Below are 27337 nucleotides of genomic sequence, written 5' to 3'. Positions count from 1 at the left end.
CCCTCCGAGGACGGAGTTAAATAAGTCGCGACGAATGCTGAGTTGATTCAATGTACAAGTCGACGTCTCTTCTACGGTCCCAAGACCCTGCTTCTAGCTCTCTGTGTAACGCTGCGTCACGGCGCGCGACCGGGTGCCACGCCGGACAGGCGACGGCGTCATCGGTTTCGCGTCCATGTCCTGCGGATGCGACACCTTGGCATCGCCTTGGTCGTCGATGTGGACAACTGGCACGGGACGCGCGACCTCGACCACCTCGTCGTTGTCCGGGCGCTCCATCCACTCGATCGCGGGGTAAATGATGAGCGCGTCAAAGACCCACACCATCGAAAACCGGTGGCCAATCTTGACGTCGTTGGCAATGCGGTGGTACGAGCTACATCCAAAACGTGGGCATAATGATCGCAAGGGCGCGTCGACGCACCTCCAGACCGTCACTGTAAAGTAGAGCGCCAGCACGACGTCGAGCGTGTAGTGCATGCGCACCCAGACGATCGAGATGAGACCGGCAATCTGGCACAACAGCGTGAATACCGGTATAGTGTGCAAGCAGCTACCGTGATGAGCCAGATCGTGACCTTGATGTAGTTGATCGAGCCCGGGACCCACTTGTAGTACGTGTGCCACGTCTACGCCAGCAGCATGAGGCGGGTGCTTCAAACGAAGAACGCACCATCGCACAGAGCACCATGAGCATGCTGTGCCCGCTAAAGACCATGTCGCCGCACGTCACTTCGCCGACGGGCACGAGCAACTTGAGGCTGCGGACGAGCACGGCGCGCATCGTAATGTCTTCCCAGCGGTGCGCACCACTCTAGCCACGTGCCTCTTGAGTCCAATACGACGCCGAAGGCAGCGTACCTGGAGGTTGCCGAGGGGCGTCATGGCCCGGCACTTTTCAGCGCTGTCGGGCAAGCTCGTCGAGATGACGGTGACGGACCGCATCATGCACAGCGAGCCGTACACGACGAAGAAGCGCTGCACGATCTTCCAGCGCGCGGGGTGCATGCCAGCAAAGATCGTCGTCGTGATCGTGAGGATGCCCATGATGATGTCTGGGATCTTCTCGGCCTCTTCGTGGTACACGTGCTCGTTGATCGCGAGGTTCTTCCACTCTGGAAAGACGTCGTGGCCGAGATCCGGCAGCGGCAAGAGGTTCTTGGGGTTGCGGTACCACGCGAGCGAGTTGCTCCAGCACATGACGAAAGTGCCCAACTCAAAGAAGAGAAGGCTCGCCGCCACGCGCCGCCACGTGTGCGACGTGGTGTGCATGACGAGGATGAGCGGGAGGAGGAAGATGACAAAGGTCCAGAGGAAGCGATTGAGGAGGCCCTTCTGGCCCTCAAAGACCAGGCCGACCGTGACGCCGTGCAGCCAGAGCAGCACGCCCATGCTTACGAAGAGAAGACAGTTGCGGCGCTGGAGCCGCATCGACCGGCGCATGCGCTCCATCGAGCCGAGCTGGCGCAGCGTGTCCATGGCGAAGGCGAAGCGGATGTCGCGACTGGCCACGTCAACTGCGGCGCCGGGAATGGGTCACCCCTCCCACACTTGATGTTACTGTCTCAAAAGACCTCTCAGAATGCATATAACCGCCAAGAGTCTCTCAAAAGAGTCCCAAACAGTTGCCGCCTTCTCACACACAGTGCGAAAACGGCGGCGGCAACGGTCCGGCGCAAAAATAGAGACGCTTCCGAAAACTGCACCGACGCCAGGCTTCAACAATGTTGAACCGGTGGCCGCCGAGCGCCTGCCCGGCCACTACGTACTACTTCGGTCAGCTCGCTTCCGTGGCTTAGCATGAGAGGGAAGGAGTTGCGTTGCAGAGAAGGCCATGGAAGAAGGCGGACCTGGCTATGACGTCTGGACATAGCTTGGGCAATCCAGGCGGCTGCAGCGAAGCGACAGGATGGCAGTCGCGAAGCTGCACAAGGACCTGCCAGGTCCAGCATAGAATCGCCATGTCAACGCTCGTCTCTTCAATTGCCATCGCCTATTGCGAGTCCACGAACGCTGCCCCCAATTAGCCTTTCCCAGGCCATGTTGCATAAAGCGTGATCGCTGGTTGTTTCGTGGCATCGACCCACGCACCAGGCCAGATGCATGTCCAGCATGAGCGAGATGCTTACCTTCAGCGTCTACCTGGGCGTGCGCTCCGTTGCCGACTGCAGGGTGTAGCACGCTGTCGATGCAGCAGCTCCATGACCTCTGTCGCTCTGGCGGAACGCTGGCGAACAAGCGGCAGCGTATCCGGATAGTTCCGCAACGGTTTCCGGCGCAATCAGATCCAACTTTTCTTTCGACGGCTTTTGGATCGGCCAAGGGAGCGGACGACGAGGAGCGGGCAAGATACCGACCACCACCGACGCACGCACCGAGACGAGAGACCCCGCGGACGAGAGACGCAGCAGCATGGTCGACATTGCGTCCTTCCCCTCGCTCATACGCAGCATGACCTGGGGCGCCGCCACGTCCGAGGACGAAAAGTACCTGCGCGAGCCGTTGCTCATGCCCGAGGACGACGACAACGATAGCCTCGGCGACGATGACGACAGCCAGCGCGTGTACGACGTCCACGAAAGGTTGCTGAAGAAGAAGCTTGACGCGCACGTCGTTATCAAGGTCGAGCCCAAGCTCACGCGGTCCGAGCGCCTGCTGCGCCTTGGCCGGTCGTCGGCGATGGGTCTCTTCGCCTCGATCGCATCACGCCCTTCCGCAACAACGTACATGAATTTGTCGCCCAAGATCGAGTCCAACCAAGAAATCATGGTGGCAGCGCTCATCAAACTGGCGGTCTTGACGATCTTGGCCGTGGCATGGCTCCTCACTGCGCTGTATCGACAAGCTGCCCTTGCTGCGTAGCACTACATTCATTCTCCACACCTTCTCTTCTCCACCGTCATTGTCCACGTCTCTCAGCATCAGGATGACGCGCTACGTGTAACCCAACCCAATTATCAACTTGAACGCATTGGCTTTTGTAGTTTTGACGACCAATGGCATTGGAGCGTCTCGTGCAAAGAGTATCAACGTAATCTGAGTTGACTTATTCTCACTCCATCTCGCCGGGGTGAGCATGTGGTCGGTACACGACGTCCACGCCGAGGATTTCCTTCTCCTTGGAGACGCTGGTGTGCTTGAGCGCAAGGATGAGGAGGAGCGTCGTGTCGACAAACGAGTAGCCCACTGGGCAACGAGCAGGTACACCAACTGCATACCGTTGCCGCCGACAATGGCCGCGTTCACATTGGTAGCGGCGATGACAGCGACGCCCCTCGGACCCGGCGCTGAAGCCAAAAAAATGAACCAGAACAAGGTTGGCCAATCCTGATGGGCGGGACATTATGGGATTGACCTCTCCTCGGTAGGCATGACTTCCGACGATGAGGGCTGCCGCTCGGAACGTGGATGATGGAGCCGCCGGCAAAGTCGAGCGCATCAAGTTTGCCTTCCCAGCCCACGACCTTGATCGCCCAGTTGTCGCCGAGCTTCCTAGACCACATCCAGTTGGCGAGCGGGTCGTAGACGATGGGCGTACATAGGAGGAGAAGGATGACGTAGGTGCTAAACCTAATGCGATCGACGCTGAGCAGCGCCGGCGTAATCGTCGCGAATTGCGTCTGGAAGAGAGCAACAACAATGTGCGGTGACGAGGTCGCGCGCACGTGGCACTCGGGGGCTTCCCGACCTTGACGAACGTACGTGGCCCAGCTGTAAAGTCCGTCCGAGCCAAAGGCTGTTGTACCGAGTAGCCAAAAACTGGTTTGGGACGCATGACCGTCATCATCATCGTGTTGGACGCCATGTCTTTGCCTGCGGGGCCGGCGTAGAAGAACGGAAGAAGGCGTCACGATCATGACAAGCGCGGATGCCACGAGCGTCAATGCAGTGCTACCCGTGTCCAGCGTACCATCGACGACGGTACCTTCTTGGTCGGCATAGTTGGCGCAAACGCTCAACATTGGGTCAAGGTACTGGGGCGGATCACATGCGATGGCGGATGCGTCTTGCATTGTATGTGTAAACATCCTTGAACCGACGCATATCGATGGCCATTGAAGTGGTGATTACGCTTCGGTTAATTGGGAGCTCGACGGACACGAATCACGCATCGGACAGGATGCACACTTGGGCTTTACCGCTTTGCAGTGCGTTTGGCCAAAGCCAATCAGAAGCTTGGACATGTCGCCCCACTTGTCGGCCGGAATCCACGCCTCGAGCTCTCGCCGAGTGTCTTCGGCGGTCTTCACTGTCGCGGATGTCCAGCTACACGTACGCACGTCAACCAACTTTTATGATGTCCTCAGTTGTCCTACCCGAGCCGACGCGCGATGCGGTGGACGTGGGTGTCGACAATGATGCCGTCGGCGCGGTTCCAAGCCACGAGGGCGATCAAGCGCGCGACCTTTGGACCGATGCCTGGAAGCTCCATCTACTAGCGCCTCATCTTCACTGCATCGGTTGGGGAGTGTGCAGTGCTTACAAGGTCGGCAATCGAGACAGGGATGTCGCTGCCGTAGCGCGTCTGCAGTATCTCTGCAATGCGCAGCAACTGCTCTGCCTTTTTCCTAGCGTTCATTGTATCGATCGCATCGATGGTGGCTGCAACCAAACGTACAAGTGGAATCCGACGGGACACAGCAGCGCATCAAGCTCGGCGACTGAGAGCGCCAGCACGGACGCAAGTGTGAGACCGCCAGGCAACGTGTGGAGCCGCATCATAGCGGCCGCCGTGATTTCGTCTCGTGTCTGCGTGCTCAGAAGCGACGCGATCAGAATCTGCCAGCGCTGGTCCTATGCGTCCATGACAGGCTGTTGGGCCATTATGATGCACACCTTGGGCGCCATCGTGGCGCTGTACAGCTGCTGCGTGCCGTAGATATCGACTTGCGCGATCATGCCCTTGCGAATGGACTGCATGCGGGCGAGCATGGCCAGGCGGGGGTCGTCGTCAATCGCTTCCTCCTTGGTCGTAGCTTCGGGCCGCTGCCGCTTGGCCGGTGTAGCCGCTCTCGGCGACAGCAGTCTCTTGACTCGCTGCTTGGGCTGGGCCTCGTCCCGTGGGCGCGCAAAGCGCTGGAACGGATTCGGCGTGCTCATGCAAACTGCGAACAACGGACAAGCTCGTCTTTTAATTGGCCAAAACAGGATTGAATTGAGCCAACCCCAGGGCGTTTGCTGCAACAGCGCCCAATCAAAGAGCGCGTCCAGTGGCGACGGTACAACTTGTCATTATTGGTGAACACATGACAGCTCTGATGGTGGAAGCGATAGCTTTGGCGAGGTGCCTTAATAGGAAGAATCTCAGGCCTAAGCGATTACTCGGCGAGCGTGAGGCGCGCCACGAGACCAAAGTGGTCGCTCGGGAAGAGCGTGCTGTCGTCGCCGCACTGAGTTTGGCCGACGACTTGAACATCCTTGACGGTAATCGAATCGCCCTTGAGGAAAATGTAGTCGAGCGTGCACTCGTCGCCAACGTCCTTGGTCGGCGCTTCGAGCCCTTGATGGAACGTCACCTCGGGCTCAGCCGAATGGCACGTGTGATGCGCACTCTTGTAGCCACGACCAACGAGGTACTTGTAGCAGTCGCCGTGGGGAAAGCAGTTGAAGTCGCCCATGATGGCAACGGCTGTGAGAGTGCTGTCGGCCTCGCACTTGGCGTCAACCCAGTCGCAGATCTGGCGTACTTCGTCGACGCGAATGTCTTCTTGGTCGAGCGCCGACGAGAGGTGGACGTTCACGACCAGCATCTTCTTGTCCGCTGCTGTCGTCGTCACATGGACGCACTGCGCGGCGCGCCAGCCCCCGACAAGGAGCACATCCGCGCCATCGGGCCTAGTAGGTCCATGCAATACCCATAAGCATACGAAACGATGCCAGCAAAGACGTACGAGAGGGCCGAGCGCGCGAGAAGCGTCGTACCAAAGACCCAGCCCGTGCCGAGGAGACCGTAGAGGAGCACGCGCAGCACTTCGTTGTGGTAGACGGTCTGCGTGTGTCGGCCGAGGATCGTCGCGAGGAAGCGCTCGTTGAAGCGCGCGTAGCCGTCGTAGAAGAAGCGCGCGATCGGGTTGCGCTCGCCAGAGAGGAGCGCGCCGAGGTACGGGATGCGCTCAATGTACCAGCGTGCGCCCGGCGACGCAAATGCCGTGAACGACGTCGCCAGCGCCGTCGAGAGCTCGTCGCGGAGGTGCGCGTGCTGGCCGTGGTGCATGCCAATGTTGACTTCCTGCAGCGCAAAGACGTCGGCGGTGGTCGCCGCAAGCGTCTTCTCGAGGAACGGCCGGCGCTCGTCCCAGCGGTCCAAGACGAAGCGGATGTTGTACGAGCAGAGCGTGATGTCCATGGTCAAGGATTTTGATTTGTGCCATCCGCCCGTGTCGACCAAGGTTCGCAGTGTACACGCAAACGTGTGCGCAATCCACCGTCCGGTCAACACAGCTGTTGGCAGTCCCCGTAGACAGGCGTCCGAAAAACCACGCGTGTGAAATGAAAAACCACACAAGGGTATTTTATTATCTGTCGTCTCGTTGCCCATGGTGCTGGCCCACACGGGTTTCACACCCCTACCCCCAACTACAGTGTCGACGGAATCGACTACGTAAAACTCAAGAGTGCATGCAAGGAGGAGCTGCCAAATGGCTTATTGCTTCTTCGCGTACGCTTGGTAGATCTGGTCTAGAAACGCAGGGTCCTCGAGACACGTGACGAGCGCGTCCTTGAACTGGTCCTTGTTGAGCGTCCGGTCCTTGCGGCGGCTGCGGCGCCCGGCGTTGGACGGCGGCGTCGTCGCCTCCACGTTGCTCTGCGCATCCTCCGTCCGCGTGTTTTGGGAGATCATGCCGAGAATGGCTTCGCCCGCGGCGATGCCTTCGGCCTTGCTGAACACCTTGTTCGCTGCCCGCTTTGGGGACCCAATCGGGCCGAACGACTGTGTCAGCGATGTTATAACATGGCCACAAAAGCGGTACCGTACCTTCTTTGCGGGAGCGGGTTCTTGGACCGCGGCGGACTGCTGCAGGGGCTGCGGTCGCTGCTGCTGCGGCTGTTGCTGCTGCTGCGGCTGTTGGCGGGGCGTTGGCGTCAGAGGGCCGCCACTCTTGATCGACGCCAGAATGCTGTCAAGAACCCATAGAACCGCGTATGGAGCGCAAGATGGCGTACCGCTCGAGGAGCTTGAGCGTCTTCTGCCGGTCTTCTTCCGGGAAGAACCAAATGCCATAAATCTTGAAGCCGCTCGGCGACGTCTACATGCCGAAATGAGCCACGTCATGGACATGCACACAACGCGTACGGTGTCCACGCAGCGAATGATCAGAAACTCGTCCACGTTGTCCACGTTCAAGGTGGCGTCGACGCCAATCGCGAGGTTGACCGTGCTGAGGCGATTGTTGACGAACACTTGGAAGCGGGGCGCCGAGTACCTAAATGCAGCAGCTCAGCGTCGGCGTGGACCATGACGTCCATACCGCTTGACGACGAAGAGCGAGCCCTCGACCTCCTTGCGCTTCTACGCACATGTGAGCATCCGATCTGCACGGCCGTCGTCGTCGCCGCGTACCCACGACTGGTCGGCCTGGTCGAACTCGTAGACGACGACGTGGCTGGCCGTGCCCACGAGTTCGCTGATCTGGTTGTCCTGGCGCTGCAGCACCTGCAGGTTCAAGGCATCGGTCTGGGACGTATCAACAGGCAGCGCCATCTCTCTCTTCTCTCTCTGTGGCTTCTGCGTCGCCGCCGTAGTATTTCAACTAGACTTATTTGTATCCACATCTTTCTATGCCAAAGCGATATTTTTATTCCTATAAAACCTCTACTATCGGATAGATCGGTAGTATGCGTTGTAAGCGGTTTGTGGTGCGACCTGACGTGGCAGCACAACTGCGCACAAGACATGGGCTTATCGTTCATTATTTTAACTCATCTCGAAAGGCGATAAATGTCGGGTAAAGAGCCACGTCATACAAAAGCTAGCAGCCTTTGTCGAGCACGCCCACTGCGACGAAACGAAGTCTTGCGCTAGCTCCTAATTGCGGCCAAGGTGGGCTTTTGTATAGAGACCCGGCGAAATGCTTTCGCGTATTTACGTTTATAGCCGTTTAAAAATTGAGTATTATACGCCTCAGGACGCGGAGTTGCTGCCCCAAACGTACTTGAGAAGCGAGCTGGCGCCGCTTGTGAGTGAGTTTGCGACCGAGTGCACCGCGCCGCCGACGCTTTCGACCCCGACCTTGACGGAGCTCATGCCCTTTGTGACCGTCTTCTCGCTCGCGTGCGCATGCACAAAGTCGCTCAGCGTCAAGCCAATCTTCTCGTTGAACTTGCCTTCCATGCGCAGCTTGAGCGCGGTCGCCGCCTCTTCGTCCGACTGCCCGGGCAGGAAGCGCTCGATCACAAACGCGTCGAGGTCGGCCTGCGTGTAGTTGACGCCAAAGTCGGTAATCTCCGGGATCGCATCGACCACGAGCCGCAGCATGAGCAAGAACAAGCTCACGTGGCGCCGTAGGCAGTTGAAGGCGACGACGCACGAGTTCTTAAAGGCTTCGACCTGAAGCGGTCCGCCGAGCGCATCCAGCATGTTCTTATCGAGGCGCATGGGGGCTGCAGCGGCTTCGGGTCTTTCCCCAAGATGAAGCCATAGTCGATGTGGAAGAGGTTGCCGTCGTTCGTGAGCATGACGTTCTCTGCGTGCCGGTCGCCGACGCCGAGAAGAAACGTAATGACAGTGTAGGCCGCCAACGACTCGCGAAACGACGTCGAAATGTCGCTGAGCGTCTAGATTCGTCTTAGACAACTTGTACAAGGAGAGAGTCGTACGCGGTGGCCGTTGTAGTGGTGCAAGAAATGCATGATGTTGCCGTGCTCTCGGATGATGGCGTAGAGCGTATGGGCATTCTCGACGATCTCGATGAGTCCGTCGTAGCTCGACGTCGGGATGACGCGGTACGTGACGAGCGCCGAGTTGAACATCTGCGTCTCCTGCTTGAGGATCGTGTACATGACGCGGATGATGTTTTGCACAGCCGCGTCCTTGCGCAAGTCGTCGCGCTTGTACATGAGCCGGTACGTGTGTCGCAGCGCCGATGACGGCGACGCGTCAGCGTTCTCGACGCCCGTGCACGTGACGATGACCGGGGCCTCTGCGCTGCGCATGACCTTGAGCGACGCATAGTGGATGCCCGAGATCGTGAGCATCGGCTCGACCGGCAGGCGGAGCGGCGTCGTGGCAAAGAGCCCGGATTTCGACACTTCGTGCTCGAGCCGACGCACGACGACGCTCGGCTCGGCGCGGTGCGGCAGCTGCCACAAGATATCGACAAACTCTTGGCCGCAAAGCAGCTGCGACGCCATGTCACCGTTGGCCGACACGAGCCGGAGGAGGAGACGCTGTCGGAAGCCGTCAAATTTGCGCCGGCAGCGGCGGTCTTCAGCGAGCACGGAGAGGCCCCAGTACAGGTCGCTGCAAAAGCGCGCGTTGACGAGCGCTTGCGAGACGATCGCATCGCCGAGGCTGCTCGCGCACGTCTCGACGCTGAGCGAGTGCAGCACGATGGGTAAAAAGCTGAGCCAGTCGTCCGGCGACGCCTTGCGCTGGAGCGCGCGCACGCAGAGGTTGCGCAAGCCAATGTGCTGGACGTTGGCGTTGGAGAGAATTTCCAGCGCGTCGACACTCTCGAGCTCGTGCCGGCAGAGCCGGGAGCACATGGTGAGCATGCAGTTGTGCGTGCGCGGCGCTTGCATGAGCGCCAAAATGTCGTCGACGATCGGGTCACTCGAGTGCTCCTTGGAGACATCCACGGCCTTGACGAGCTGCAGGAGCCTACACGCAATACTATATATTGTTGCGCGCGTCGGTATGCATACCATTTCGAGTGGCCTGCGAGGAAGCGTCGGTTGCGGATGAGGAGGTCCTTCTCGCGCGGACTGAGCGGGTGCGACGGAAGGTAATATTGGATCTGCCGGAACGTCGAGAGACACATGATGGACGCGCGGTGCCACTTGCGGCAGACCTGCCCCAGCACGCGCAGCGTCTGGATGTCCCATCCGCAGAGCTCGAAGACCCGAACCGTGTTGTAGTGCTGTCGGCGCTGCTGCAGCGCCGACGCGCAGTCGTCACAAACGCGCTGCAGCACGCTTCCTTTCGGCGCTTGCTGGAGCATCTTGAGCTTGTGCAGTGCGACCGCCGACGGCGTAAACTTGGCCACGACGCCGCGCTGCTCGAGGTTTGCCATGCTGCGCAGAAAGCGGTCGCGCTCGAGCTCGGCCGAGTGCTGCATCTAGAGGCCCACGTGAGCATACGCACAACGCAATATAAATATACCTCGTCGAGAAAGGACGCCGAGGAGCTCGAGCAGCCGCCGTGGAACTCGGTAAAGTCGTCGGCCGACGCCGAGAGCGCGGGCGTCGCCGAGTTGTACGACCAGACGTAGTACCCAAGCGAGCCAATGACCTCGGTCGCGTTGGAGGCAAGCGCGCTCGAGTAGGACGCGTACTGCGCCTGCCCGTGCATCGCGTAAGACACGGGCGTCGACTCGTAGTCGATGGGAATGACGAGGCGCTGGTTGGAGCACACGTTGCAGAAGATGCGCCCGCACGCGCGGCAGTGGTGCTTCCGGATGAGGAGCGTAAACTCCGTGTGGCATTTGAAGCACGCGTACACGGCATCGTCTTGGACCCAGGACGAGAGCCGGCGCGGCTGCACGAAGCGGTAGACGTCTTCGCTCTGCACGTCGCTGTGGGACCACGCGTTGTCGTCTTCACGCTCCTGCGCGAGTTGCTCCTTTAGCTCCCAAGCAAGTTCGTCCGCGTCGTTCTCGTCCGAGTTGTACTGGAACGGGTTGCGCTTCGCCGTCCGCGGCTCCGGCGAGTCGGTCTCTTCCTTGAGCGTCGAGAGCATGTAGGGCCCGGGCCGCGCGTAGCCCAAACGCTTCTTCGAGAGGCTCCGACTTTTGCTCTTTGTCTCGAGCATCATCGAGAACGAAAGGTCTGTCACGGGCGATCGCTGCTGCTCGACAAAGTGATCTTCGTGCAGGTCGAGCTCGCGGAGCTGCGCCGTCGGTGACAGCGCGCCTTCATCATGGGATAGCGCGTCCAGGAAGAGCCCATCGTCATGCTCTTCGCGGCCTTCGACTCCATGCGCGACCTCGATCTCCATGCTCCTCGGAGGCTGCGCGACGACGGACTGTTCTTTGCTGGGTTGTTTTCGGTCTAATTTTGCGCCGTCATCCGGACGCTTCCTCAAGCAACCGGATATGGCCAAAGATTCGTCGCCAGGGTTGGAGGCAGCTAAAACACTGCATTTTCGCGGCTACTGCGAGAATATGACGCCGTGGTTCCAGCGATTGTTCGTGGCGCTTGAGCAACCACGGCTAACAAAAACATATGCTATATGAAGTCGATGAGATCTCGCCACGAAGAGGCCCTCGCTTCAGACACGGTATGAGCCAGCTCCAAAATTGGGTGGTTTTAGTCAACAGATTCCATTTTGATACTACTGCAAGCAGGAGACCATGCGCCCGACAGCCAAGCGCGTCGTGTACATCGTCGCCGGCGAAGCATCGGGCGACGCCATCGGCGCCAAGCTCATCCGTGCCCTCCAGACCAAGGAGCCTTCAGTCACCTTTCGAGGCGTTGGCGGGTAGGCGCTACGAAGTGGCAACGCGGTTCACAAGCCTGTGGCAGACCGCAGATGACCGAGCAAGGCCGCTTCGCATCGCTCTTTCCCATGAAAGAGCTCTCGTTCATGGGTCTCACCGAAGTGCTGCCTAAGATCTGGTCGACGCTGGTACGCGCATGCTTCATCACGGAGACGTGAAGCACATGACACATCTTTAGGGCCATCTGCGCGCCGTCGTCAAGGACATTCACGCCTGCGCGCCGGACGCGGTCGTGACCATCGACTCGAAGGGCTTTACGTTTCGGGTGCTGCGCATCTTGAGCGCCCAAGGCCTTCTCTACCACGCGCTTTCCCATGTCGAAAAGAGTTGGTCGCCAAATGATTCGTTTCCATCCGCTCATGCTTCCTAGTCGACGTAGCGTCCGTGCGCCGCAAGGCCGCCGTCGTGCACTACGTAGCGCCGTCCACGTGGGCGTACACACACAAGTTCAAGCACATGGAGGCGACGGCGAATGGTCTCTCGCGCCTCATGGATCACATGCTCGTGCTCCTGCCCTTCGAAGCGCCTCTCTTCCAGCCGCGCACAATGACGCGACCGGTCGTGACCTTTGTCGGCCACCCGGCGCTCGAAGACTTTGGCGACGTCCACCACCTCTTTGAGATGACTGTGCCGACGCTCGACGCGTCATCGGATGACACGGCGCTACTGCCATCGTCGCCGTGGCTGCCGTACGATGCGTACGCCGCGCGCAAGACGCAAGCGATCCTAGCGACGCTCGCCGCCGAACGAGCGCAGCCAAAGGCGGCAACCTGGACCATCGTCGCCCTCGTCGGCAGGTGCGTCTTGAGCCATCGTGAGCGCACATGATTCACCCTCTTGATGTAGCCGCGAGAACGAGGTCCTGCAGACGATCTCGCTCGTTCGCCAAGCCATTGAGCTCTACTCTGCCCAAGCGAGAAACGCGCCGGTAGAAGCGCCAGGACATGGACCGATTGAGACATATGGACAAGTAGATTCACGTGGTGTTTCCGACAATATCGGCGGTCGCACCGCTCGTCCACGCCCACTTGGCCGACTGGTCGATGCCGTTTACAGTGCACGTCACCGACGACGCGAGCAAGAAGCGCTCCCTGTTTCAGGTACTAGTACTGCCCAACCTTGTACGGGCGCAAGGACGCCACGATGCATTGTAGCAAAGCCATGTCGCGATTGCCGTCTCGGGCACGGTCGTGCTGGAAGCAGCGCTCGCGGGGCTGCCGACGGTCGTCATCTACCGCGCGAATCGCGTCACTGAGTTACTTGCTCGGTTTCTCGCGCGCGTCCAGCATGTCTCTCTGCCCAACATTATGAGCTCTCGGTACAAATACTGTAGTGTGTCGCTGGTTGTACATGCTTCGTAGCACCTTGATGCCCGAAGTGCTCTTCTCCGAGTGCACCCCGATCAACATTGCTGCTGCGCTCACGTATTGCGCCGTGGCACTTAATGCATGGTCCAACGTCGTGCTGTCGTAGACGCCTCTGTGCCGAACCGCCGAATAATGCAGCGCCAATGAGCCAAGTGTTTGGCTCGCTCCTGCGACATGACGTCGACCCGCGCGATGCCTCGAGCATCCGATTTTGCCGCGCCAGCGACGTGGCTGCAACGGTACCACAATGTAAAAGCCAAAACGGGTCTGATTGGCGCAACCAAGGTTGTCCTTGCCGAAATGGACCGCAAGCGCGATGCTGTGACCGGCAGATAGCGTACTTTTAGACCGATCGAGACGCAATCGCGACCAGGGCGACCGTCACGACGAGCACGACGATGACGGTGATCTCGATAAAGACGCGGATCGGGTACGACTTGGGCGACGTGTCTTCCTCTTCCTCTTCATAGTCGATCTCACTACCATGGACGCATAAGAATACGACAAGATCTTGGATCCAACCTGTCGGTGGAGCTCGGCGAATCTTGGTCCATGGACTGCACGACAATGTGTTCGTACTCGACGCGGAGAAGTCCCCACATGCTTCGTCGAAACACTTCGGCCGACGCCAGCACCGGGTCCAAGTAGAGCTACGACTTGCTGTTGACGAAGATGCACTGGGTCATTGCCTACCTGGATGTGGCCGGGAATCGGGCCGTACCCAGACGACGGCACGAGCGTGAGCGTCCAGAAAAAACGCAGAAAAAAATCGAGGACGATCGCAACGTAGTAGGCCCACTTTGGGTACAAGAGCGTCTGGCGCAGGAAACCAGATTTGAGATCGCCGAGGCCCCAATCCATGTAGATGTCCCAGATGAACTGGTACATGGTCGTGCCCACCCACGCGACCATGTAGCACGACTGGTACACGGTCCACTCGCGGTCCTGCTGCTTGAGGTTCGGGTGAAAGACCGCGAAGAGCACGATCGACTGCGCGCACGCGTACTTCATCGCGTTCGGAAGGTGCGGGAACCGGGCGTGCGTGTCATGGTACCGGCGCATGCTCTGCATGAAGCGCCACCACTACACCACAGTGTCCAGCATCTACGGAGCGTAGGTAGAGACTTCTTACCAAGGGCAGGGCAGAGAAGAGCGGGATGACGACCGTACGGTACACATCGCTCTGCGAGCACACGTCTTGGCCCTTCGGATCCTCCTCAAAGAAGGCGCCTAGAACACCAAGCATCAAGTCGGATCAAGAAACGGGGGTTCGGACCGGACGCAAAATAACACGTGGACCACGCGAGGTCGACCATGACCTTGACCAAACTCGTGAGGATATCGCCGACGTACGACTCGCGGAAGCGCACGATCGCGAAGGGCGCCGCCATGACCCTAGAAAGTCGCATGAGAAAGCGAGGTGGAAGAAAGTCGTCCACCGGCCAATCGTGCGCATGAGCGACCGGCGCTGCTTGAGCGGAAAAATGAGCTTGAGGACGAGGAAGGCGTAGAGCATGAGCGGGTAGTAGTGCGCGGGAATGTAGTCGCCGAGGTCGCCGCGCAGCACCTTGAAGTAGAGCTACGCAGGCAGCATGGTATCACGCACAGGTCGACATCCCAGGTCGTAGTACGAGAAGGTTGACGAGGTAGATGCACGTGACGGGCACAATCTGGTGGAGCAAGTGGAGGTACTGCGTCGACTTGGTCGCTTTGAGATGAAAGACGCGAAGGAACGCGAGCCCGTACTGGTCGAAGAGGTAGAGCTGGAGGCACCAGAACCAGGCGAGGAGGACGAGCACGCCAATGCCTCGGTAGACGGCGATGACGGACGAGTGCCACAGGTTGTGGTGGTACGAGTCGTCAATGACGCTGTCCCAAAGCACCCAGAGGAGGAGGATGAGCATCATGCCCGTGCGCATACCAAAGTAGAAGCCCGACCAAATGATGTGCTCCTCGCTCAGCGGGTACAGCTCGCGGTTGGCCGCGCGCCAGTCGCCGCCAAAGAACGCGCGGGTCACGAGCGACTCGAGGCGCACGATCTGCGCGTTTGTCTTGTCCAAGTCGGCAAAGTCCACGTCCTAAATGCTCATGGTCAGGAGATGAATACTAGTATGGTGCTGGACGATACGTCGAGGATCGTGATGGCCAGCGGGGCCCGTGCCGTGAGATCTACCCATGTACACGTAGCATCACGAGCGACGAGACTCTTCTTGACCCAACCTGCGTGGCTCGAGATCTGAAACTGGCGCAGCCACAGCAGGCGCTGGTGCAGGATGATCCACTCGTGCTTGGCCAGCTCGACCATGCGGCGCTCCATGGGTCGCAGGCCGACGGCGCGCGCACCGTGCCGTTGACACCACGCTCGTACTCGTCGAGCACGTTGGCGTACTCGGCCAGCTTCTCCTTGTAAAAGCCATTGATCTACCGGATCATGGGTTGCGATCTTTGGAGCGTGGGACGACCGTACCTTGCGCACCTGGGCGCGGAGGCTGCAGAGGTCGTCGTCCTAGCCACGCGTGTTGGCGTAAGAAGCCATCAGGTCTCCAGCGCAGCGACGTACGCGCGTCCACTCGTACAGCAGCTGCCGGTTCGGGTCTTCCATCTTCCTCCGCTCCTCGTCGCCAGACTCGAACTCCCACTCACTGCGTCCCACATGTATCCGGAAATTCCGTGCCAATCATCCGGATAACCTTGGCGCGCTTATTTTCGGCATGCACATTGGGTGCGTTGGTGGCGATGGGCAGCGCACGCCAGGCTCGAGATTCAAGCGACCTCAGCGGCACGAGCCTCTTTGCGGGGATCCTGGGCAGCTCTCGCGGTGATAAAACACGGCAGCTCGAAGGAATCGAACTGGCGAGACGGACGAAATATATCAACCATTGATTGATGGGCAAACTCAAGTCGTGTCCCGGTTGCGGAAGAGGTGTAGGAGGAGGCAAGTGCACAAGCAACTGATACACTTCTGTCGCTGCACATCGTCACAACGACGCGACGACAGCCAGCGAAGTTCTTAGCCAAGGCAACATGTATAAATTTACGTGTAGCTCAGCTGCCTCGGGTGCCTATGGACTTGGATTGCAACCTTTGAGGCAGCTGCCCACGACCGGCAGAAAATATCGAATCGCAGCAGCGAAAGCAACCATGGAACGACGCAGCACTACGTGTCGTGAACGGCCGCTTCTGCCTCTCTATGGAGAAGCGGCGAAATAATCTCGCCCGCGCTGAACAGGATGACGCGCGACGAGACGGCACCGGCTTATTTTCGGCATTTTGGCCGTTGCACATGCCGAATCCGCCCGACGTGACCGCTTGCACTGCATCTCCGGCGGCGGCTTCGCCGATCTCGGGACCATGCGACTCCTCGCGCGAGATCGCAGGGCTTCATTTGCGCTATGACGGCTGCGCTCGCGTGGCAAGCGCTGATGCTCGGCACGGCCATTGGCATCCTCGTCGCGACCGTCTACTTCTTCATCCGCGACGCGAAGAAGCGCGCGCACCCGGGCCCGGTCCTCATCTGCATCGTGATTGCGTCGTGCGCCGCCATGATTGCCCGCGCTGCCATGGAGCTCGTCCTCCTCAGCGATGCGTCCTCGACAGCGACGGTCCTCGACGTCGCCAACCTTGCGAACACCGGTACGAGCCGCGCGCTCGGGCCGTTCTGGTGCTACGTCTACTTTGACGCAGCAGCAATTTTCTGGTACCTCATGCTCGCAATGGACCTCATCTCGTCGCTCTCCAACCCATTCCTGCCGTTCGAGTCGAACAACTTGATCCACCACGCGCACGCATGGCCGGCCGCGGGCGTCTGGACCGTCATCTTCCGCTTTGGCTTTTCCAGCGCGACTTTGACGACGGCATCATGCGCGTCTGGATCGTCTTGCCCTCGTACGCCGTCCTTCTCTACATTGGCATTGCGCTGCGCGTCGCGTGGGCCAAGTCGCGCGTGCTGCAGTACGAGGCGCACGTCTCGACGCGCAACATGGCGATGCTCATCCTGCCGTACCTCGCTGTCTTTGCGACCATGAGCATCGGCTTCCTCATCCTGTACGTCTTTGAGATGTACTACAGCACGACGACCGTGACCAACTACGTGGACCAGCTCCTCTTGAGCCTCTCGACCCTCTTCGTCTTCGTCCTCTATTTCTTTGACTCGGCGATCGTGTTTCGCCTCTGGGGCTCGACCAAGGCGTCGCTCGCCCGTCGCCGCCTCTCGACCATGACCACCCACACCGTCACGCCCAACAGTCCCCCCTACCAAAGTAAGCCCATCGCTTTCAATGGCTTCATTTTCGTATGTATTAGTCGGCCGGGACGACGACACGGCCGACGACTTTGCGGTGGACGTCGCCCAGCAGATGCGCAACAGCATCATGGAGTGCACGAAAGCAGGCATCTACGAAGCAGCGTCGGGCATGTGCGACCGCGACACCGTGCCCGGCCAAATCCCACTCGAGCTCGAATTTGCCAAAGTCGAAACCAAGGGGATCCTCGTCCATGGGCAACTCGCGACCGCGTCCGATCGACTGCGCTTCACCGACGTTGCGCCGCTCGTGTTTCAGTCGATCCGCGAGCTCTTTGGCATCGACGCGGCCTCGTACCGCGATGCGTTTGCCCGCTCCGAGGGGCTGCGCGAGTGCGGGCTCAAGGGCAAGAGCGGCAACATCATGTACTTTACACGTACGACGTGGACAGTCTCTTTCGTTTCTTATGGATGTTCATGGCAGACAATGCGCAGTTTATGGTCAAGAGCGTGCCCAAGTCCGAGTTTGACGTGCTTCGGTCCATCCTGTACGGCTCTGTCCATGTTCCGGTATGGATGTGCGTATCCATATCCTGCATAGACCGGCGTACTACAAGTACCTCGTGACGCACCGTGCGACGCACCTCTGTCGGTACTTTGGCTGCCACTCGATCACGCTGCCCGTCGGCACGCGTTGCATGTACTTTGTCGTCATGCAAAACCTCTTCAACGAAGGTACGAGCCTCCACGCACAATCGTTTTTTCCATGGAGACTGCGACAGGCCGCGTCCACGAGGTGTACGACATCAAAGGCAACACGGACCGCCGCCAAGCGATTCCCGACGGTGACGTCGAGCGCGTCATGCAGGACACGCTCGCGCGCAAGTTCATCGAGCCGCTCATGCTCGACATTGATTTCTCGCGCATCCACCGGTGCATGCATCTCTCGGACGCGAACGCGACGGCGATGCAAGGCCAGCTCAAGTCCGACATAACGTTTCTCGCCGAACAAAACATCATGGACTACAGGTAGTGCAATTGTCCTTGAAGAATCTACGTTCTTAGGCGGCGTAGCATCCTCGTTGGCGTCAAGCACATCTCGGGCGACGAAGTCCCCGTCGTCGGTCTCTGCAACCACGTGCCGTCCAAGGACCTCTGCGATGTCTATTTTGTCGGCATCATTGACATGCTGCAGCAATACAGCTGGCGTTGGGCGGTAGACATATTAGACTCACTCGTGATCACTCTAATCGTTTGATAGGTCCAGCGCTGGGTGCTTGGCACGCTCTTGTGCAAGGACACGCAGGACGTGAGTGCGGTGCCTGCGCGCAAGTACGGAGCGCGGCTGCTGGGCTTCATCCGCTTCAGCATGTTCAACCAAACCCGCCGCTCGAGCCGCACCTCGCTGCCCGGCAACTTTTCGCTGACCGCCGAGCGCCCGAGCGGCCTCGGCCAGCTCACGCCGGTACGTTTCTAAATCTTATTGACGAGGGCACTTTCGTTCGCAGAGGATACTTGTGGATGCCGACACGGCCATGCTCGACGTGACGCCGTCCATGCTGTGGCTCTCGGCCAACCTCCACGACCCCGCGCCAGAGCTGTACGACATCATTTAACGCCTTGATCCACAATAGTCCATTCAAACTACCGAAACGCTATGGCCATGTTAACTGGCGACAGTAACCCCTTGGCTGATCGGTCCACTGACGTCGCGTGATCGCTGTGACAAACAGATGGCGTCAATAGACAGGCGCGTGGAGCCGCTCCCAGTCTGTGCAGGAGCCAGCACTGCTGCTGAACGCTTTGGCTCGGAACACGAGAGCTAGGCTGCAGTTTCGAGGCGCGTTCTTGACATGCACGGCCGCACCTTCTTTCTGATGGACCTCCTCGCGCCGTCGACGACGACGACCGCGCCACGTAGCTTGTACTGCTCATATAAGCCGACGACCCTAATCCAGGACCTCGATTGCGAGCGCCAACGACGCCTTTTTCGAAGGCAAGTGCAAACTCAGGTCGGCTAGCCAATCAGATCGCGCGGTGCCTCCGACCCGATGATCTGGCAGCTCACTCTGGTAGCCATTTGGGATGGCGCTAGCGCTCTCCGCCGTGCTGCTCGCGCTCGCGCTCTGCGTGCTTTGCGCCACCGTGTACCTCGTCGCCGTGCACCCCAAGGCGCGCCAGCACCCGGGGCCCGTCCTGCTCTGCATCCTCATCTCGCACGCGCTCGCCATCGCCTTTCGCGCCGTCATGCACCTTGTGCTGCTCGCTGTCGATGGCCGCAGCGACTACTCGATCGTGGACGTGGCCAACTTGCAGCCTGACCCCGTGGCCCTCTGGCTCTTTTGGACCATGGTCTTCTTCACGTCCGCGGCCACGTTCTGGAACCTCATGCTGGCGATCGACCTCATCTCGTCGCTCCTCAACCCGTTTCTGCCGTTCCAAGCCAACAGCGTCTTGCACCACGCTGTGGCGTGGCCCGGCGCGGCACTCTGGACAACCCTTTTCCGCACCTTTGTCTGTGCGAACGGCGACTCGCGACACACGGGCATTTACATGGACGTCCCGCTCTACCTCGGTCTGCTCTACATTGCGATCGCGCTCTTTGTCGCATGGCGCAAGTCGCGCATCCTCGAGACACAGGCGCACCTCACGACGCGGCGCATGGCCAAGCGCATCTTGCCGTACCTCGGCGTCTTTGCCAGCGTCGGGATCGCATCCATTGTCGTGTACACGGTCGACGTCTTGCACGGAGGCGCTTCGAGCACGACAAGCATCATCGACGAAGTCGTCGAGGGCCTCGATCTCGTCGCTGTCTTTGCGCTCTTCCGCTTGGACGTCGTTGGCCGGCGCCGCGCCGACACGGTGCGCTGCACCAACGACGACGACGACGAGGATCGGACGGCAGGGAACGAGCATGACGACCTCGACGTCTCCAACGTCCTTCGGCAGAGCATCATGAAGTACACGTCCATGGGCATCATCGAGTCGGCGTCGCGGGCGGCGATGGAGCCGCGCGCCGAGATTGCATTCGACGACTACGCGCGCGTCGAAGCCAAGACGATCGTGGTGCACGGCCGCTTCGCCAGCAGCGTCCTCGCCTTCGAGGACGTGGCGCCGGCCGTCTTTCAGCACCTTCGCCACCACTTTGGCATCGACGACCGGTCCTACATGGAGGCGTTTGCGCTCGATCAGATCCTCAACGAGCACGGCTCGGAAGGCAAGAGCGGCAACCTCTTTTACTTTACGGGTAAACTGCTTTGGACGAGACACGCAAGACAATAATGTGTGTCGTAGCCAACCGCCAATTCATGGTCAAAAGTGTCCCGAGAGGCGAGTTTGACGTGCTCCGCGGCATTCTGTACGTCAATTCTTTCAATACAGTCGACGAGCTCGCGATAGGCCGTACTACCACAGCCACCTGCAGAGCCACCCAGGGTCGTACCTCTGCCGCTACCTCGGGTGCCACTCGATCTCGCTGCCCGTCGGGTCCAAGAAAATGTACTTTGTCGTGATGCACAACCTCTTCAAGGACGGGCCCGTGCACCAGCGGTTCGACCTCAAGGGCAACACGGACCGCCGCCAAGCGATCCGCTCCGATGACGTCGAGCGCGTCATCCGCCAAGCCCGCGAGCGGCTCCCGATCGCCAAGCTCATGATGGACATTGACTTTCTCAAGCTCCGACAAGCCATCCACGTCGACGACGACGTGCAAATCGAGATGCAGGCGCAGCTCGTGGCCGACATCATGTTTCTCGCGGCGCGCGGCATCATGGACTATAGGTACAGGAGCCCACTCTTCTTGTGGATCTCGACCAAGTGTCGTAGCATTCTGATTGGCGTCGCGCATGGATCGCTCCAAGATGTGCCGCAGCACGCGGCGGTCGTCTCCAAGTACCGCGACAAGTTTTACTACGTCGGCGTCATCGACATGCTGCAGCGGTACACGTGGCGCTGGACGCTCCAGCGCTACGTTCTCGGACTCTGTCTCTGCAAGGACATGCACAACGTGAGTGCGGTCTCGCCCAACGAGTACGGCAGCCGCCTCAAGCACTTTGTGCGCAACCGCCTCTTTTACGCGCCGTGCCGCGACGGCCGCAGCCTCGCGCTCGCGTCCAGCTCGGACACGCACCCCATCCGCCTCAGCTACGACCTCGAGGTAGTCTTCTCCAGAAATACGAGGCTCACGCTTGACATTTAAGGACACGCTGAGCCCGTCGCCGTACATTGCCGTCTTTTCCAAGAACCCGTCGCCTCACGAAATCCTCATCAAAGACCGCGTCCCCGCTTTCTTTGTTGGCACGTAGTCGCTAATAGTGTTATATATATATGTAGTTGCAACAATAATGTCGTTGTCCTAAGGATTCAGACGCTGTTGTATCGAATGCAGAACTCTCAAGATAAGATGCAACTTGAAATTGGCCAAAACAAAAAATCTGGTCAATTTTGATGCTTCAACCAAGGACATCGAAATCATGGCCTAGTTTCCACCAAGACCTGGATCTTCTTGGTTGCGATCTTGCCGTCCAGATCGAACCTGTTGAAGGCGGCCTTGGTGCGTTCGCCCAGCTCTTGCATGGAAGATTTCCACTGGCAGCAAGCGACTCGATCGCTTGACAGAGGCCATCTATCCATCTGCGCGACGGCCAAACCGACCGGAACGCCAAGTATCTGCATTTCACGATGCGTTGTTTGCTCGCTCGTTTTCGCACCTTGATCTCGGCGCGCCGATCCCTTGTCCCTAGTAAAGCGACGGCGCTTCCATAAGCCATTCGGACACGAGATCGAGACTTGAGCCAGTTGTCGATAGGCCGACCGAGTTCGACACTTGAAACCCAAGGACGCGAAAGCCTTTCGCCGGGTCTTGACTCTGAGCCATTATGCGCGTTTGTTCGAGTACGCAGCATCGCAAAGTGTTGGTTTGGTTAAAAAGGTACTATAGTATTGCAACGTGGACTGATCTCAGACGGTTTGTTGTGTACTATACTGCTGGAGAAGACGACTCTTGATGTCGTCGAGGGTCGGCATGTCAGGGTCGCCAACGCACGGAAAGACTTTCGGGTCGCGCGCACTTCGTCGGTGCCGGACGCGGCGAATTGCGGCTTCGAGCTCTGGGTGGGCGTCCCAGATCGCGTCTTGGTCCCGATCGCTCACGGCTTCAAACTGCAGCGAGTCCGTGCCCACCTAATCCGACGCAATTATTGAAGCCAACTCCGACGTGCCTTCTACCACGTGGTAAAACCCAACCAGGGACCATGTTCGGTCGAAGGCTGCGTGGCGCTTCGCCACCGCCTTGAGGCCGACCGCGAGAATCGACTCTTCGACGAAACTCGTGAGCGGCGCGTCCGTAAACTGCGACAGCATGTGCGCCGAGTCGGCGAGCGGCGGCGGGCACAAGTGTTCGAGCTGCGACGACGAGAGCGAGCCAAAGTCCGGCTCGTGGTCGGAGACGGACACGCGGCTGAGGCTCTTGAGCAGATGCGACTCGGACGCGTGGAACGCCGAGACGGACAAGCAGTTGAGCTCCAAGGGCTCGGCGACAACCACCGTGTCCGCGCTACACGCGTGCAATGAGACTCGACGGCGATATCCACAGCGTCTACCGCAGCGGCGTCGGGCGCACGAGGTCCGGGCTCCTCTCTGTACGCGGCGATGGAACTAGGTGCAAGCGTGAGCCTTTCTCGACTCGTATGGCAGCGAGCGTACAGATCGCAGGGTACTGCATGAGCATGCGCAGGAGGCAGTCATTGCTGTGTTTCGCGAGATGCCGCGGGCCGTCGTGGCGCACCTTGCACACAGGGCACTCGATCACGCTGGCGGCCACCCGGGCCCACTGGACTTGGGAGAGAATGCCGTGGGCGGTGGCTGCCCACTGCACCACGGCCGTCGGCTTGGCCGCGCGAAAGTGGTGCACGACGTCCAGAGGCGTCTCGGCTCGCTCGACAGCATGGGGTGTCTTGAGCGGTGACGCGGATGGCGACGGTGACGCGCTCGAGAACGCGACCGTGGCCTCGCTGTCGTTGGAGGCGCGCGACACGTCGTCCGAAGCCATGCCGAGTTCGTCTGCGGGCCGTCGCGGCGCGCTTCGTTTCTATAGATCGCAATGTCAACCGTGTGGGCGAGCTTGGCGCGTACGACTTGCTTGGAGAGGACTTGGGTCGCGTTCGAGAGCGCCGGACAGACGCGCATCGGGACGGGCGAGACGTACGACACTTGCACGCGGAACTTCTGCGGGATCTGGTTGGAAAGAGAGAGAGAGACGTCGTAGCGTGTACCTGGTTTTGGTGGCGACTCGAGATGTCGTTGATGCGGAGTTTCATGGTCGTCGACGTGGCGTTGGCGTCCGGGAACGCGCCCTCCTTCAAGTCCAAGATGCGCTGGTCACGGACTTCGGTGCTAATGCATGGCGAGGTATGGTGAGGCATGGTCGAGGTGCTCATATGTGGCACCCGTTCTCGTAGAGCAGCTTGACGGTAAAGTAGCCCTTGCTTTCGAGCGGCACGAAGGCGTCCGGCACGCCCTGCGTCAATCCGACTTGGATCGCAAAGGTCGTCTGCCGGCCCTTCTGATCGCGGTACCACATGGTTGGTGGCTGCAATAGAAACTTGACCCAGGCGACATAGTCGGCCGCGGTGTCGTCGCCTGGCCGCTTGGGCTCGAGCTTGATCATTTCTGTTAACCGCTTGACGGGCTTGGCGCGCTTCTTGTTGCTCTCGCCGTCAAATGGCGCCATGTACGGGAGGCCGATGGCGTCGTTGCGTCGGCCTACATGATGAGCATGAGCGGCCGGTCGATCGATCGAATGCGCAGAGACGCTTCATGTGCTTGGCGTGTAACGACGGGTCGTCGGGCCCGATCCATGGCATCTGGAGGTAAGCGGCCATGGGCGTGACCTGCAGTGGCATGTTCATGGGCACGTGCATCGTCATGCGCGGCCGCGTCGTTGCCGGTCGGTCCGCGCCCGTCGGCTTCTCCATCGTGTTGCACCCGTCGAGAAATTGGATTTGGGCTGGAATTCCTAGTATTTTGACCAATCACAGGCCCGTTCGACGAATTTGAATTTCAAAGCGCCGACTTGCGACAAGATTGTGCACAAGTCTAGGAAAAGAAGATAAACACAACTATAATACCGGTAGCGTCGTAGCTAGAAATCTGGTTGCCAGAAATCTGGTTGCTAGAAATCTGGTGCGCGCAGAACGCACGACCGCGAGGTTCGTCGTCAACGAGACTCGAATGAATCTAGGAGCGTGCAGACAGTCACTCTCGGCGCTCCGAGCCGGCAAGTTGCCTTCAACTTTGCCTTTTGCAGTTGTCTCGCCGCACATCTCGGTGACGAACGTCTGCATATTCACTCGCTCACTTCCGCGTGCTCTTGCATAGAGCACCCCAACTACGTCCGTCGATGAACATGGCACGCGTCGTGGCTCGCGTTCCAGGTGAAGCCAAACTCGAAAGGGACTCTCATATTTGAGCAGCACTGTTTTGAGAGAATTCCCCACGACACAAGTGAAACGTTGCGTGGAAATTCTCTTCAAACAGTCCTAGCTGCTCTGCAATCAAAGCTGAAAGATCCCAGTCGAACCCAAGATGCCCAAGCACGTCCAGTTCGCGCCGACGACGACTGCGCGGGAGTACGCGCTTGGGTTCGTCGATGGCGTCGTTCCATTCTCGGGCGCCGGCGTTGGCTTTGCGGGCTACGAGTACGTCGAAGTCACGCGGCCGCTGGTCGAAGAGGCGCAGCGACGGCCCCACGTGCTCGTCGACACGCAGAAGGTCCAGCGCGTCTACGACCAGCCGACACTACCGCGAGCCGACGTGGCCGCGATCGTACAGCTCATGGTCGCGTCCGAGACATGCCGTGCTCAGCGCGCCTGCACGAACTGGTCCATGGACGACCGGTCGACTCTTCGCGTGGACCGAGGACCGGGGCAAGAGAACTGGCCGTCCAAGCGCGTGCGCCAGGCGACGCTCGCCGCCTGCCTCCGCACGTCCTATCCCGATACTACGGAGAATGCATCGAAGAAGCGGAAGGCTGCCACCGACGAGATGCGTCTCTCGAAGCGGCCAAAGCTCGCCGAAGCCGATGCGAGCTACCGCTGCGCAATCCAGTAGCGTTTCCACGACTTTTTCCGCGCGTTCAAGTGCGTGCTTCTTCCGATCTCTGTGGTGACACGCATATCGGGACATCGAGAGATGCAGCTTTCATTACATGTGCTCAAGGGCGAGGCCGAACGCCGTCACACCGACGTCGGCGCAGACAAAGCACTTTTCGACCGAGAAGACGTCGGTGACGCACTCGAGCACCTTGAGCCGCAGACTCGACTCCATGTCAACCCAGACTGGCGCGCCGCCCGACGCTGCCTGGACGCGCTCGAGCATGCTGCGGATGTTGTTGGGGCCAATGCCGCCAGCGTACCCGCACGGAATGTTGGGGAGCGGCTTGGGAAACTCCGTCATGGGCACGCCAAGACCGCACGACGCATCAAAGAGGAGGCTCATGTTGGCGGGCGGCGCCGCGGCGAGCGGTTCCCAGATCGCCTTGGTCTCGGTGTTGCACTGGATGATCCACTCGACCTGCGGCACGCGCGCCATGCAGCGGCGGATGTTGGCGACGTACTCGTCAATGCGACCGGCCTCGACAAGCACGTGGTTGGCAGCGGTGGCGTTCACTTGCACGCGGTGGAAGCCCATGGCGTAGAGCTCCTGCACAAAGGATGCGTCGCCCGCCAAGATGTCTTGGCAGCGCGACCCGCAGAGATGGCCCGCTAGCTTCATTGGCGTCGCCCGGGCGCACGCTGCGAGCTGCTGCACCCAGCCGCTGGTCGCGTACCGCGGGCTGCCTTCGAGGTCTGGGCGGAAGAGCACGCCCCACTCGATCCATGGGTAGTGTACCGAGAGCGTCTGGAGGAGCTTCGGGTGCACCGAGTCGTCTGCGCCGCAAAAGCCCATCGCACGGAGGGTCAGGGACGTCGTCGTCGTCATGGGAGCTTGCCAGCGTCCAAAGCGTTTTCACCAATCCGACGCTGCGTCGGCCATACACCGCCTGTGATTGGCTGATTTTCAACTTGAAGTTGCACACAGATCTGGGTTTGCGATTTTGCGATCTTTCAGCAGCGCAAAGACAATCTGTACGTACCTTGTCCGTTGCCGCGCCATATCGCCACCCGTGCGACTGACCACGGCTCTCCACCGAGCACACCATGCGACGTGGACGGCATCAGGTGGCCGGCAAGCGTCCGGAAGGAGCAGGAGGAAATGCATGGGCAATACTTGTTATGGAGGCCATCGATTTCTATCGGTCCGAGTCGGTAGGCGGGGACTCGAGGAAGAACATTGAGAGCTCATGCAGCACAAGCAGCGACGCCTCGCACGCTCCGACAGGCGTCACGGTCTTGTGCGTCGTCGTCAGCAGTCGATTCAGCCAGCTTTGCAAGCCTACACACACCATCAGATCACCGACCACGTACAACTGCAGGCATGAATTACCTTCTTGGCGCTTCCGGAGAAGCGTCGAGTGCCAGCACGCGAGAACGTCCCAAGCACGTGGCCATCGGCTGGGAAACCGCGTCGCTTTGAGAGCGTGATGCAGGCCCTTGCAGTAGTCGCATACGTGGCGATGGTCGCTTGGCGCACAGATCTCGAGCAAGCGTCGTCGCAGGTCAAAGCAGTCGCTGAACCTTCGGCGGAGCTGGTACTGGGGCTCCACGCACTGCTGGAACGATCGCACCGAGCCGAGTTGGGGTAGCGCGTAGAAGACATCGAGGATGTAATAGACCGTCGACCGCTTCCTTTGCCCAGGCTCGAGCGCGATCGTCGAGATGACCACGGACTGGAGGTACCCGAGCGCCCGCGCCTGCTTGCACCACAGCGGTACGTGCGTTCGCATGACATAGTCTTGCGACGAGGTCCGGCTGCGTGTGAGGCGGCTGTGCTCGATCTCGAGAGTGCTTTCGCTGCCGGGTCGAGAGAGGTAGCTGTCGGCGTCGTAGCTCACGTCGTCGTCTTCAAAGTCGTCCCCGGCGTGGTCGCTGCCCATTGTCGAATGCAATTGTGGCAGTAGCGGCGAAGGCGTGTTA

At 59.7% G+C, this 27337-nt stretch overlaps 15 protein-coding genes across 15 annotated transcripts; 5 read left to right on the top strand and 10 right to left on the bottom strand.

Annotated features, from left to right (window-relative positions):
* Positions 1-25: 25 nt before the first annotated feature.
* Positions 26-1552, bottom strand: SPRG_03040 (hypothetical protein). The gene is made up of 5 exons (XM_012341621.1): positions 862-1552; positions 674-814; positions 558-629; positions 425-513; positions 26-376 (listed from the first exon to the last, which is right to left on the bottom strand). Exons 1-5 carry the CDS (start codon positions 1477-1479, stop codon positions 94-96), a joined length of 1203 nt encoding a protein of 400 aa, XP_012197011.1. The 5' UTR covers positions 1480-1552; the 3' UTR covers positions 26-93.
* Positions 1553-2290: 738 nt separating this feature from the next.
* SPRG_03039 (hypothetical protein) lies at positions 2291-3001 on the top strand. Its single transcript, XM_012341620.1, has one exon. It carries the CDS (start codon positions 2413-2415, stop codon positions 2860-2862), a length of 450 nt encoding a protein of 149 aa, XP_012197010.1. The 5' UTR covers positions 2291-2412; the 3' UTR covers positions 2863-3001.
* A 51-nt stretch (positions 3002-3052) lies between these two features.
* SPRG_03038 (hypothetical protein) lies at positions 3053-5120 on the bottom strand (the record flags this gene model as incomplete). The annotated part of the gene is made up of 7 exons (XM_012341619.1): positions 4837-5120; positions 4619-4794; positions 4484-4568; positions 4317-4432; positions 4140-4266; positions 3383-3974; positions 3053-3186 (listed from the first exon to the last, which is right to left on the bottom strand). The coding sequence occupies exons 1-7, from the start codon at positions 5098-5100 to the stop codon at positions 3053-3055; spliced, it is 1494 nt and encodes a 497-aa protein (XP_012197009.1). The 5' UTR covers positions 5101-5120.
* Positions 5121-5318: 198 nt separating this feature from the next.
* Positions 5319-6346, bottom strand: SPRG_03037 (hypothetical protein; the record flags this gene model as incomplete). Its single annotated transcript, XM_012341618.1, has 2 exons — positions 5319-5835; positions 5892-6346. The coding sequence occupies 2 exons, from the start codon at positions 6344-6346 to the stop codon at positions 5319-5321; spliced, it is 972 nt and encodes a 323-aa protein (XP_012197008.1).
* Positions 6347-6623: 277 nt separating this feature from the next.
* Positions 6624-7731, bottom strand: SPRG_03036 (hypothetical protein). The gene is made up of 6 exons (XM_012341617.1): positions 7562-7731; positions 7470-7510; positions 7295-7424; positions 7165-7247; positions 6977-7118; positions 6624-6931 (listed from the first exon to the last, which is right to left on the bottom strand). Exons 1-6 carry the CDS (start codon positions 7700-7702, stop codon positions 6644-6646), a joined length of 825 nt encoding a protein of 274 aa, XP_012197007.1. The 5' UTR covers positions 7703-7731; the 3' UTR covers positions 6624-6643.
* Positions 7732-8061: 330 nt separating this feature from the next.
* On the bottom strand, positions 8062-11200 carry SPRG_03035 (hypothetical protein). The gene is made up of 4 exons (XM_012341616.1): positions 10322-11200; positions 9865-10277; positions 8818-9820; positions 8062-8775 (listed from the first exon to the last, which is right to left on the bottom strand). Exons 1-4 carry the CDS (start codon positions 11153-11155, stop codon positions 8491-8493), a joined length of 2535 nt encoding a protein of 844 aa, XP_012197006.1. The 5' UTR covers positions 11156-11200; the 3' UTR covers positions 8062-8490.
* Positions 11201-11510: 310 nt separating this feature from the next.
* SPRG_03034 (lipid-A-disaccharide synthetase) lies at positions 11511-13130 on the top strand (the record flags this gene model as incomplete). Its single annotated transcript, XM_012341615.1, has 8 exons — positions 11511-11638; positions 11683-11785; positions 11836-11983; positions 12028-12454; positions 12504-12585; positions 12632-12757; positions 12812-12975; positions 13019-13130. The coding sequence occupies 8 exons, from the start codon at positions 11511-11513 to the stop codon at positions 13128-13130; spliced, it is 1290 nt and encodes a 429-aa protein (XP_012197005.1).
* A 154-nt stretch (positions 13131-13284) lies between these two features.
* Positions 13285-15656, bottom strand: SPRG_03033 (hypothetical protein). The gene is made up of 11 exons (XM_012341614.1): positions 15585-15656; positions 15492-15530; positions 15245-15445; positions 15153-15193; positions 14656-15102; positions 14464-14603; positions 14301-14419; positions 14157-14254; positions 13718-14107; positions 13547-13674; positions 13285-13503 (listed from the first exon to the last, which is right to left on the bottom strand). The coding sequence occupies exons 3-11, from the start codon at positions 15339-15341 to the stop codon at positions 13368-13370; spliced, it is 1596 nt and encodes a 531-aa protein (XP_012197004.1). The 5' UTR covers positions 15342-15445; positions 15492-15530; positions 15585-15656; the 3' UTR covers positions 13285-13367.
* A 760-nt stretch (positions 15657-16416) lies between these two features.
* On the top strand, positions 16417-18741 carry SPRG_03032 (hypothetical protein; the record flags this gene model as incomplete). Its single annotated transcript, XM_012341613.1, has 8 exons — positions 16417-16836; positions 16863-17283; positions 17327-17701; positions 17749-17812; positions 17866-17999; positions 18047-18293; positions 18339-18480; positions 18526-18741. 8 exons carry the CDS (start codon positions 16417-16419, stop codon positions 18739-18741), a joined length of 2019 nt encoding a protein of 672 aa, XP_012197003.1.
* A 608-nt stretch (positions 18742-19349) lies between these two features.
* SPRG_03031 (hypothetical protein) lies at positions 19350-21601 on the top strand (the record flags this gene model as incomplete). Its single annotated transcript, XM_012341612.1, has 5 exons — positions 19350-20511; positions 20559-20622; positions 20664-21044; positions 21090-21420; positions 21464-21601. The coding sequence occupies 5 exons, from the start codon at positions 19350-19352 to the stop codon at positions 21566-21568; spliced, it is 2043 nt and encodes a 680-aa protein (XP_012197002.1). The 3' UTR covers positions 21569-21601.
* Positions 21602-22151: 550 nt separating this feature from the next.
* SPRG_03030 (hypothetical protein) lies at positions 22152-23353 on the bottom strand. The gene is made up of 4 exons (XM_012341611.1): positions 22968-23353; positions 22865-22919; positions 22491-22818; positions 22152-22445 (listed from the first exon to the last, which is right to left on the bottom strand). The coding sequence occupies exons 1-4, from the start codon at positions 23311-23313 to the stop codon at positions 22224-22226; spliced, it is 951 nt and encodes a 316-aa protein (XP_012197001.1). The 5' UTR covers positions 23314-23353; the 3' UTR covers positions 22152-22223.
* Positions 23354-23697: 344 nt separating this feature from the next.
* SPRG_03029 (hypothetical protein) lies at positions 23698-24238 on the bottom strand (the record flags this gene model as incomplete). Its single annotated transcript, XM_012341610.1, has 2 exons — positions 23698-24026; positions 24076-24238. 2 exons carry the CDS (start codon positions 24236-24238, stop codon positions 23698-23700), a joined length of 492 nt encoding a protein of 163 aa, XP_012197000.1.
* A 610-nt stretch (positions 24239-24848) lies between these two features.
* Positions 24849-25373, top strand: SPRG_03028 (hypothetical protein; the record flags this gene model as incomplete). The annotated part of the gene is made up of 1 exon (XM_012341609.1): positions 24849-25373. One exon carries the CDS (start codon positions 24849-24851, stop codon positions 25371-25373), a length of 525 nt encoding a protein of 174 aa, XP_012196999.1.
* Positions 25374-25439: 66 nt separating this feature from the next.
* SPRG_03027 (hypothetical protein) lies at positions 25440-26243 on the bottom strand (the record flags this gene model as incomplete). The annotated part of the gene is made up of 1 exon (XM_012341608.1): positions 25440-26243. The coding sequence occupies one exon, from the start codon at positions 26241-26243 to the stop codon at positions 25467-25469; it is 777 nt and encodes a 258-aa protein (XP_012196998.1). The 3' UTR covers positions 25440-25466.
* Positions 26244-26536: 293 nt separating this feature from the next.
* SPRG_03026 (hypothetical protein) lies at positions 26537-27297 on the bottom strand (the record flags this gene model as incomplete). Its single annotated transcript, XM_012341607.1, has 2 exons — positions 26537-26696; positions 26748-27297. The coding sequence occupies 2 exons, from the start codon at positions 27295-27297 to the stop codon at positions 26554-26556; spliced, it is 693 nt and encodes a 230-aa protein (XP_012196997.1). The 3' UTR covers positions 26537-26553.
* Positions 27298-27337: the final 40 nt, after the last annotated feature.

The sequence above is a fragment of the Saprolegnia parasitica genome, assembly GCF_000151545.1.
Source record: "Saprolegnia parasitica CBS 223.65 unplaced genomic scaffold supercont2.7, whole genome shotgun sequence".
Taxonomy (NCBI): Eukaryota; Oomycota; class Saprolegniomycetes; order Saprolegniales; family Saprolegniaceae; genus Saprolegnia; species Saprolegnia parasitica.
This window is presented reverse-complemented; position numbering and strand designations above follow the sequence as displayed.

Bases quoted from the DNA above. Each gene is read 5' to 3' on its own strand.
- SPRG_03040 (XM_012341621.1), bottom strand. From the start codon at position 1,479: ATGGACACGCTGCGCCAGCTCGGCTCGATGGAGCGCATGCGCCGGTCG. The intron at 514-557 runs GTAGCTGCTTGC...CTGTTGTGCCAG, and splicing joins TCACGATCTGGCTCATCACG to ATTGCCGGTCTCATCTCGAT. The intron at 377-424 runs GTGCGTCGACGC...TTTTGGATGTAG, and splicing joins TTTACAGTGACGGTCTGGAG to CTCGTACCACCGCATTGCCA.
- SPRG_03039 (XM_012341620.1), top strand. From the start codon at position 2,413: ATGGTCGACATTGCGTCCTTCCCCTCGCTCATACGCAGCATGACCTGG.
- SPRG_03036 (XM_012341617.1), bottom strand. From the start codon at position 7,702: ATGGCGCTGCCTGTTGATACGTCCCAGACCGATGCCTTGAACCTGCAG. The intron at 7,511-7,561 runs GTACGCGGCGAC...ACATGTGCGTAG, and splicing joins ACCAGGCCGACCAGTCGTGG to AAGCGCAAGGAGGTCGAGGG. The intron at 7,425-7,469 runs GTATGGACGTCA...TGCTGCATTTAG, and splicing joins TCGCTCTTCGTCGTCAAGCG to GTACTCGGCGCCCCGCTTCC.
- SPRG_03035 (XM_012341616.1), bottom strand. From the start codon at position 11,155: ATGGAGATCGAGGTCGCGCATGGAGTCGAAGGCCGCGAAGAGCATGAC. The intron at 10,278-10,321 runs GTATATTTATAT...GTGGGCCTCTAG, and splicing joins CGGCGTCCTTTCTCGACGAG to ATGCAGCACTCGGCCGAGCT. The intron at 9,821-9,864 runs GTATGCATACCG...TATTGCGTGTAG, and splicing joins CTCGCAGGCCACTCGAAATG to GCTCCTGCAGCTCGTCAAGG.
- SPRG_03033 (XM_012341614.1), bottom strand. From the start codon at position 15,341: ATGGAGCGCCGCATGGTCGAGCTGGCCAAGCACGAGTGGATCATCCTG. The intron at 15,194-15,244 runs GTTGGGTCAAGA...GTACATGGGTAG, and splicing joins TCAGATCTCGAGCCACGCAG to ATCTCACGGCACGGGCCCCG. The intron at 14,604-14,655 runs GTACTACGACCT...CTGCCTGCGTAG, and splicing joins TCTACCTCGTCAACCTTCTC to CTCTACTTCAAGGTGCTGCG.
- SPRG_03030 (XM_012341611.1), bottom strand. From the start codon at position 23,313: ATGGCTTCGGACGACGTGTCGCGCGCCTCCAACGACAGCGAGGCCACG. The intron at 22,920-22,967 runs GTACGCTCGCTG...GCTTGCACCTAG, and splicing joins CATGCAGTACCCTGCGATCT to TTCCATCGCCGCGTACAGAG. The intron at 22,446-22,490 runs GTAGAAGGCACG...GCGTCGGATTAG, and splicing joins TGGTTGGGTTTTACCACGTG to GTGGGCACGGACTCGCTGCA.